Below are 10,245 nucleotides of genomic sequence, written 5' to 3' on the forward strand. Positions count from 1 at the left end.
GATGGTTTGAAGAAGAAACAAAATTGGTAAGAGTTATTAGCGTAAAAGATTCTTCCATTTTATTTTCACCATATAAAAATGATGCCTCCTTATTAAAACAACTAAACCAGCCTGGCAAAAATATTACCACTGACTGAAACTATCTGATGTGACAGTGACACCCCAAAAGCAACAGGTATAATTAAGCCAAATACTAGCACTACATTTAGGAAATCCTAGTCACTCTGGTAATAAATAAATTTACTCAAACATTTGCTGATCACTGAGCAGGGTATTTGAATCAATTTTCAGAGTGTGAACAAGTCTACCCATCAAATGTGTCAAAACGTTCTGATGTATTTTGGTGTTCCTGTTTAGATGAATCCCCAATGGAGGATTTTATAAATGTTATCAAATTCCTACATATTTTCATCCTCCAAACCTATTACTCCATTACAACTTTTGACAGATGTTAGCTACTTTTTTCAGTCTTTCCCAGATAGGTAACTATTTAAAGGGAAGTCAGCTGAAGAATCTTTAATGAAAATAACCAGAAAGCAAATGAAAAATGAGATCATACCGATCACATACTGGCCTTTTCTATATCCCAACTTACTTTCCATGCTATCATGAGCATGGTACCTTGGTGTTCTGGAAAATGCTCATTCTTAAAGGAACTTCTTGTCAGTTTAGCATTTTACGAAATTGTGTTTTCATTTATAAGTTGATTTCAGGAAAATCTTTTCCTGGTGCAAAAACATTGATTTTAAAAAAAATAAACACATAAATCTCTTCATCCTTTAACTGAACACTAAAATAAGGCTAGTATGTTTTTAAATTAAAAAAAGCAATGATGCAAGTTTACTAAAAAGAGTTATTATAGCTAGCAATACATTTTTTTCTAACAAAAAACTTATTCCATTAGTTTGCTCTGAAAGAGATTTACTTTATCAAAAACTATAAAAACTTAAAGAAAACTAAACATTAATTTAGCTGACCTTTTTTACATCCTTATAGTAAATATGTAAGATGTTCATGTGAAAAAGCATTATGTAGGAGTTACCCATCAATATACTGGTAACAAACCACAGTTACTTTAACCATTCTCTGCTCACAAGTTGAATACTTTGGTGTTTTCAATTTCTCACTGACAAGAGATATACTTTGTTTCTCATTGCTACAATTCCTAGCCCTGTTTTGCACATCACATATACTAACTGTGTTTCTTTAATAAACAAACGCTATACCAGAGGCAGACCTTTATATGGTTAACCTTTCTGTTGAATCATGTGTAATGCAATACATTTAGCCTTGTGATAATATTTGAATATAAACTATGTTTCTCTAATATTTGACCTGTAGGCATCTTTATAAGTTCTTGTCATATTTTTTGATATTTCAAGTCACCATGTCTTACCTATTAAAATAGCTACTTTAAATTTATTAAAGCATATACTTACTACTCCAATACCAAAATGATTTCACTTGTATTTTCATAGACCTCATGAAGATTAATCACATGAGGACAGGACTTTGCTAATTCGAGCACAGCAATCTCATGCAGAATCTCTCCTCGACAATCTTGACCTCTTCTCCTCTTTTTTAGAAATTTTGCAGCATATTCTTGGCCAGTAGATTTTGATATACATTGTCTAACCACAGCAAACTTTCCTCTGGGGAGAAAGAAAAGGACAATCAATGTTAACTTTTTCATAAAAGTTTTTCATAACATTAGACTATTACAAGTACTACTATATCTCTAATTTAAAGTCAGCTTTTTCAAATATTCATGTCATTGAGAATTTGTCTTTATTCTCTAAACAGAACCAAGTATCATATGCAATTTTATAAGATTTACAGTGCTGCCACATAAAATGCAAATGAAAAACTGTAAGTGCAAGGTAAGACAATTATATTTATTTTTCATTATTGATATTACACATTATCACTACAAATGATAATCTCTTTTGCAGACCAACTCCATGCCATATGCTTGATATAAGTTATTATGCTTAAGTATTATACAATTCTATATAATAAATACTTCTATTTTTTACAGACCCCATAGAAGGCACATAACTTAGTCAAGGTAAAGATTTAAACTTAGGACTATTTTAAAAGACTGAACACTTCTTATGGCATCACATTAACTCTAATCAAAATAGCTTTTCTTCAAAAAATTGAAATGAATGCAAAACTGAGCATTTTATTTGTTTAATTTTATTAGAGTAATAATTTTGTCTTTATATGTGACTTTTAACAAGCTTGGAAAATTTCTCCCACAATTTGTTGTTTTGCCAGCATATCCCTTAGTAATCCTCGCTAGTCTACGAAGCCTGTAATGGACACCTAAGTGTTGCACACCCATGGAGAGTATTCAAAGACAGTTCAAGATCAGCTGCACAATCGATGGTTAGCAATGGTTAGGTACAAACATGCCTTTTGAGGACACGTTTTTAGCCCTTCCAATAGCAGTTCTCGTCACCTTAGCCTAAACCTAAAAGCATGTATATATGAGCATACAGTCATCCAACATATACTTTCACAAAGGCATAAGCTATTTTGAGTCAAGGACTCTTCTGAGAGCTGATAAAAGCTACTGACTTATCTGTTCCGAAAAATGCCTTTAAATAAGAAGTTTTACATTCAGTTCCAGACTTTCCAGACTTTGAAGCCATAAACTATCCAGAAACCTTCTAAGCCTGAGTTTAGACGATCCAAAATTAAGAACTTCCATTCTAAAGCTCAAACCACTCTCTACTTTCTGTTACTAACAAATCAGGGATAAATTTTTTAAAATCTTCAGAATATAACTTTTGTTCAACAACTCCCCTTGCCTCAATTCTCCTCAAAATATACTTCTAACCATAATATTACCACTTGCCAAGGAAAACAATTTTTAACACACTTGTGTGTGGAGTGGGGAATAAACTGGTTGACTGTATTTTGCTTGCCATTCCCAAGGACCAGGATGACAAAGATTCCTAATCTTTACTATTCACTCAAATTTCCTCAAAACTGGTGCCAAAGAAGATCACTGCAAACAAACTAAAAGGTACAGTTAGTAATGGGGGAAAACCCCTGCTATAATTTGACTCCTACATTTATTAAAATATGCCTCAAGTAAGTCAATTTGCTTATATAAACCTGATGCGTTAAAAGCAGTTTTAAGATTTGAGAATGTGTAACTAAAACATACTTTCTTAATTCTATGCAAAGCATAAATTGATACACTTCAATAGGCATGCAAAAAATAAATCAATCCTTTAACTTTATATTCAAAATCACTGGTGTTTTATAAATTTTTCACTGGACAAACTGAGTCATAATAAAATTAAATGACTCACGAAGGTCACATACTGAATTGGAGTGCCAAGAATTAAACTGTGAAATGTGAATTTCTAACTTTTTTGTTCTAACCACTACAAAACCATTCCTCCCTTTAAAATAGTTTTTCTTCCTAAGAAGTTTAGGTCACTTCTGCCAATGCTTAGATTGAGAAGCAAAAACTTGTCTAAAGCAAGGACTTTACCTTGTAAAATAGTTTGCTCCCTAAATGGTTCACAGCATCCACTGTGACAATTTAGTTCTGCTATAATTTGTTATATCTATAAGCTAGAATTCCCTCAGAAACAAAGAACAAAATTAAATAATACTTTTTATCTAATTGTTTCAGGTATTCTAAGGGGACTTTCTTAACTTGTACAGTACAGTAACCAAATGGCATGAGTAATGATTTATCTATCAATGTTCACCACAAAGTAAAAGCTCCATTAAGGCAGGAAACACATTTCATCTAATTATTACAATAATTATAAAATTTACATTTAGCTACCTAACATATAATAAGAACTGAAATATTTATTGAAGGAAAGAAGCCAGTTATGTACCTACTATAAACCATAAACTGTGCTATTTTTACCCTGTAAAACATTTGCATTTTTAAGTATGAAATTCTAATAAAATTTTTATTTGTGTATATATTCATTCATATACTGTGAAGCAAGGTAAATATTTATCATAATTATCAGATATCTTAGGGAAAAAAGCAAGTATTTGTTTTCTACTCTAAACTGTTAGTTGTAGGGGTTGGGGATTTAGCTCAGTAGAAGAGCGCTTGCCTGGCAAGTGCAAGGCCCTGAATTCGGTCCCCAGCATCCCCTCCCCCCAAAAAAAGGAAAAATAGAAAAATAAAATGTTAGTTGTAGTTTAGAAGTATCAAAAATAATCTTCAATACATGATGTTCTTGTACAAAATTTAACAGAAATATTCAAGAAAATTTTAAACCTTTAACTTAAATTTACTTAATGCATAGAATCAAAAAGCAAGGCTGACTACATTTCCCAGCAGTGAAAAGATCTAGTAGTTACCCTTCTGCATTCTAGAATACACAATAAAATGTGAAGGGATGGGGAGGGTAAGCCACAAAGGAAGCTGACGTTTATTTCTGAGTCTGCCTCGCCCTTCTAACCACAAGTCCTATGAAACTGTTGGAGGAGGAGTAGAAAAAACTTACCCAACATGTTAAAAAACAGGAACAATGTAACTTTTTTGAGAAGAGTAAAAAATGAACTTGACTTTTAGGTATTTTCCTTTAGATTGCTACAGGAAAATAAATTCCTAAATTTATGTTTAAAACCCTGTTGATTTACAAAGATAATCTTATAGTTCTGTACATGCTAGCAACTGCACAACAAAATGTGCAAGCATAAAGAGGAAGAAGATTATAACCCTAATGTCCACTTCATAAAGCATAGTACACTGAGATTGGTCACAGCAAAAAAAGTTACTTTAAACAAGTTCTCAGCAGATGAAAAGTCATGATTTTTAATTTATCAAGATCTAAAATTAAGTACATCAATATTTAGCAAGTGACTTATTCGCTGACAATTCAAAGAAAGATACTACTAAAGTCCCTTTCATGAGATATAAGATGGGATACTAGCAATCTGAGTTTAACATTTAGTTTGCTCTAAATAATAAAAAGCATTCTGATTCAGGTTTATGATTGTTACCTATGAAAGGCGCCTTATTTAAAAAATAATTTAGAATTTTTGATATTGTTCTCAAAGTTTAAGTTCTCCAAAACCTTTAAAGAAAAAAAAGACTTTCTAGACTTTGTAGCTCCTGTAATGTATCTTATTAAGTTAGTAATAAATATAAGTACATTTACCCACCAACAGACTAACTTTGAAAAACAGGAAAGAATCCCTTTTATTGTGTAGACTGTTCAAGATTTTGCATATCCAATTACCTGATCAGGGCAATTTCCAAACAACTTGGAGGTATCTAGTCTACCTTCTCACTCAACAAAAAGGAAATCATACAATTTCAGACCCAAAGCAAGCACAGATCAACTGACTTTCAGTCTATTTCTACTAATATATGATTCCATATGACACAGATTTGACATGGTTTTTAGGGAAAAAAAAGCGGGGGGAGGGGCGGGAAGAGGAGGAAGTAAAAATAGAAGAGGAGGGAAGAAGGTATGGAGGGAGCTGGGGAGGCTTCTAGTAGAATCTCTGGCTTCCTGAATAGTGTCCTTATATTCTAAAAGGTAAGATATTAACAATGCCATGTCCAATTCTATGTTTCCCATTTTAAGGAAACAATAAACACTAAAAAGTGGCCCAGAAGAGGGTAAATGCATGAAGTCTAAAGGACTTTAACATGGATATAGATTACATACAGCTAAAAGACAGCCATATCTATTGGGTAGACATTAGAGTAGAAAATAGAACATTCTATGCCTGTGACATAGGACCGTTCTCATTTTGTGAAAGGCTGCATCTAACATCTGCAAAAGTGAAAAAGTTAGGACTTGCCTCTATGGTAAGTTAAAAGACCATCAAGGAAAAGATTACTTTCCATTTTCATATTAAGAGTATCTACATTAAAAAATAATCATACTGTTTTACTGTACATCTATCAATACAAACATATACTCACTCAGTAAACCATCTTAGCATAAGCCAAAACTTTTTACTTCTATAACTAAAATCAAACTGAAGACATAAACTGACCACCATTTTTCAACCCTCCAATAATCACATTTAATTTAAAACTAAGAAGACACTAAATAATTTAAATAACTTAGCATAGCTGTTAAAACTTTCATGCACATTAAAATAGTAGTACTATTCTAAGAAATTTATACTGTGAGTAAGCCAAGGCAGAATTTGTATAGATTTTTATTTATGGAACACTCATGCTTTGTGATATAGAACTACAGTATCAGATGAGTTAAATTTTTTGTTTAATTAAGGACAGAAGGAACTGGGGGTGAGAAATCTCCTATTTCTTTTTAGCCAGGTACAATAGCCTAAGAATTAATAAAATATATTAAACAAAAACCTATATTACACTATATTAAGCACTTTACAAATATCAAGTAATTCAACCCTTACAACAACCATATAAAATAGACACATTTATCATCATCTCTCCTATAGATGAGGGAACTATGGCACTAAGAGACATAGTAGTTTAAATGAGGTCACACAGCTAGCATCTGACAGAGCCCAATGCTTACTTAGCACTCCATTATACCTTTTCCCATCCACTGCCTCAGATAAGAGCTGAGATCCCAGACTGAAGTTTGTGTGATGTATGATACAAACTCATTAACCCACTACAGATTTTACTTTCCAGTCAGTTAAAACCAGATCCTGCCTCATAGCAACAGAGATGATGAATTTCCTTTCTAGTCATTGTTCATGGTCCAAAGTGACTTTTATAGTAGAAACAGAAATCCAAAATTTTAATTTAAACGGAATATACATCATAAAGTTTCTTTACCTTCCAAGTTCTTTAGATGTAAGTGTGTAGAAATTATTAAAGTTTTCCATTTTCATTGGAGTTTGAGGAGTTGTAGTTAGCAAGCCTGAAATACTCCGGCAATCAAATCTTCTCCGTGCCATATTAGATGCCTTCCAGATATGCCTCTCAAGTTACTTGTTTTTACCTATTTAAAAGCAGAGAAAAGAGAGGATATAACCTAAATGTAACTTAAGAAAATAAAGATGTTATCTCAGGCAGGATGTGCATTGCATTACACAAATCCAAATATAGCAATAAGGTAGAACCAAATTTAAAAAAAAAAAGATAATTTAAAGAGACCATTCTACCCACAAGGAGGAAAACCCAGATGCACACACGTAAACTGGTGTCATCTTTATGACACCTGCATAAAGCTACAGACCTTATTTCAGAATAAAACTACTATAAAAATCCTCCCAACTTCTTAAGAAGTAGTGATAAGATTGTAATGTAAGCAATCACTTCTATTTTAAATATTTTTTAAATTTATAGATTTCACACAACTAGGTAATTTAACACACTAAAGTAATGATTATTTACTTTAATTTCATATGGTCAAACAAGCTTGGCAGCAAAAATCACATATGAGTTATATTACTGATCTGTAAATGACTACAGAAATAGAACTTCTTTCATGGACTGAGTACCTATCAAAACTAAATTCAGAAACTCACTAGGTCTTAGGTCTCCCCTTTTGCAGAGATAGGCACAGAGCCTGCCAGGTAACAGGGCTCAATCATCTTGTTGGATGAGTGACCATAAATAAAGTCTTACTCTGGAGTTTTAATCTAGATATGAAACTCTTATTATCTGGACTTCTGTGATATTTCATGCATCCTATTTTATTATCAAAACTACCATTTCATATTAACTGAATTCATATAACCACAGTAGACTATATATTTCAAAATATTTCTCTTCTCTGCTCTGCTTGCCTAATAAAAGATCAAGCACTGTTCTTCTAGCACCCTCCTATAATAACCCCATAGGCTGTGTTCCTTCTTTGCCACATTCCCCCTCTCTTTACTTCCTATTTGATATCTACTGTTCTTTACTTTCCTACATTCAACTGCCAACTATCTTCTATTTAGCAAATAGGCAGTATGGTTAGAGTTCAGTATTTTCAGTTCTATATTTTCTCTTCTTGGTTTTATTCTCAAGGCAATAAAATTGTTTTCTCTAAGTCCTTCGGCCTTTGGAGAAAACAAAACTGTTAACTAGTTTATGGGTACATCTCTATGAATCTACGGGTAGCACAGCAATGCAGCCTACTGAAAATAACATCTCAGCTGAAATATGCTGGGGTTTAAATTCCATTTATCCACAATACCAGCAATGAGCCCTTAAGTTTTTTAATTTCTTTAATGTATTAATCCATTTTTGTTACTATAGTGGAATCCCTGAGACAGGCTACTTTAAAAAGAAAATAAATTTATTTGGGCTCACAGTTCTTGAAGTACAGGCCTAGGGGCTTCATCTGGTGATGACCTCTACCTGCAGATATCTTGAGACAGCATAGAACATCACATGATGAGAAATGAGAAGTATGTTATGTGTACGTGCCTGGTCTCTGTCTCTCTTTCTACAAAGCCACCAGGATTCAATCATGGGGGCTGAGGGGGTGTTCCACCCTAAATGAATTTATCTAATTCTAATCACTTCCCAGTGGCTCTACCTCTAAATACCATAGTGGGATTAAGGTTCCACCCTCTTTTTTTTTTTTTGCAGTACTGGGGCTTGAACTCAGGGCCTTCACCTTGAGCCATTCCATCATCCCTATTTTTGTGAAGGGATTTTTAAGATAGGGCCTCCCAGAACTATTTGCCCAGACTGGCTTAGAACCATGATCCTTCTGATCTCTGCCTCCTGAGTCTCTAGGATTATAGGCATGAGCCACCAGCTTCCAGCTTAAGGTTCTACCCTCTTAATACCTTACAATGGGAAATAAATTTTGACCTGAGTTTAGGAAAAAAAATTATATTCAAATCATAGCTGCTACTACTATGGGCTGAACCATGTCCTCCCCAAATTCATATGTTGAAATGCTATCTCCCAGTACCTCAGACCATAACTGTTTAAGAGACAGGGTCTTTTAAGGTGGTAACTTAAGTTAAAATGAGATCATTAAGGTGAGCCCTAAGCCAAAATGACTGGTGTCCTTATAAGAAAAAGAGATTAGGACATAAACACACATTAAAGACTCTGTGAAATCCCTGGAACAAGATGGCTACCTATAAGACAAACAGAAAGGCCTCTCAAGAAACTGACCCTGCTGACACCTTGATCCAGAATTATGAAAAAATAAATTTAAGTCACCCAGTCTGTGGCAATACAGCAATTTAAAAAAAAAAACAAACCAAAATATTTCAAGCGTGTAGGAAGGCATACAAATACCATAACAAACATTTGTTCTTTACAATCTGATTATTTGGCCATACTTCATTTAAATTAAAGAAAACATCAATGACATGGTCCTTTTCTCCAGCCGCGGCTTATATTCCCACTGGCACTAGATGGCCGGATTTATCACTACCTTGACAACACTTGTCCCATTCAGATGTTTAATTCTGGCTCTTCTAGTGTGATGAAGGTGAAATGTGATTTGACTGTGGTTTACTTTCATTTCTCTGGTTACTGGAGAAGAGAGCTTCAATTCTGCTTCCTCTAGAGAGAATTGATCTTGCAGAGCCCTGACAATTCTAAGTACAATCAGTTCTTGTAGGATTTTATACCTAAATTAAAATATCTACATATATGTGTGTGTGTGTACCGTCACACTTATACACATAAAGATATCATGGATATCTGCATTATGGATACAACTTGACTACACTGTCAACACTGTTGGCCAATAAAGAACATGCCAAATTCAGTGACAGAGACATTTAGTTTCTAGATTTTTGTCTCATCATCTACATTCTAGGATGTTTACCTGCCACTATAATATATTGGCTTCAAAGTGATCCATTTATAAAAACACAAAGAAAACTAATAAGTATATGACTAAGCGTTTTCTGCTCTCAATTTTCAAGAGTAACATGGGCCTTTGATGTAGTTAAAGATTTATGTTCAGTTAAGTGTGATTTATAACAGTGAAAAGTACTTCAGAAACTTGAATTCATGAACCCCAAAAAAGTCCAACAATAAGGAAACAGTTAAATATACCTAAATAGAATAGTATACATGCAATAACTGTGCTTTCAAAAACGATTTTTAAACTATAATGTTAAGTAAAAAAAATAAAGACACAAAACTTCATGGATAGTATGACAAATCTGTGGATAAAATATAAAAGTAAACTGAAAAAAGATAGGAAAATTAAGACAAAATATTAACAGTAGTTATCTTTGGTGAAATTATGGGCAGTATTTACAATTTCCTACATTTTAGTTATCTATACTAAAGTTCTACTTTAGTAATAAACAAAAACAAATGGTTTTAGGTAA

At 33.2% G+C, this 10,245-nt stretch overlaps 1 protein-coding gene across 3 annotated transcripts in view; it reads right to left on the bottom strand.

Moving 5' to 3' along the window:
• The window catches only part of Stk17b (serine/threonine kinase 17b), a 30,861-nt gene that overhangs the window by 14,716 nt on the left and 5,900 nt on the right, over window positions 1–10,245 (bottom strand). For all 3 annotated transcript variants that reach the window (XM_020167493.2, XM_074071316.1, XM_074071315.1), the window contains exons 2-3: window positions 6,779–6,944; window positions 1,440–1,652 (exon numbers count right to left, since the gene is read on the bottom strand). In XM_020167493.2, the coding sequence (XP_020023082.1) occupies window positions 1,440–1,652; window positions 6,779–6,900 (335 nt within the window). In that variant the 5' untranslated portion in view covers window positions 6,901–6,944. The remainder of the gene's footprint in view (window positions 1–1,439; window positions 1,653–6,778; window positions 6,945–10,245) is intronic.

This window comes from Castor canadensis, chromosome 4 (genome assembly GCF_047511655.1).
Source record: "Castor canadensis chromosome 4, mCasCan1.hap1v2, whole genome shotgun sequence".
NCBI classification, from domain to species: Eukaryota; Metazoa; Chordata; class Mammalia; order Rodentia; family Castoridae; genus Castor; species Castor canadensis.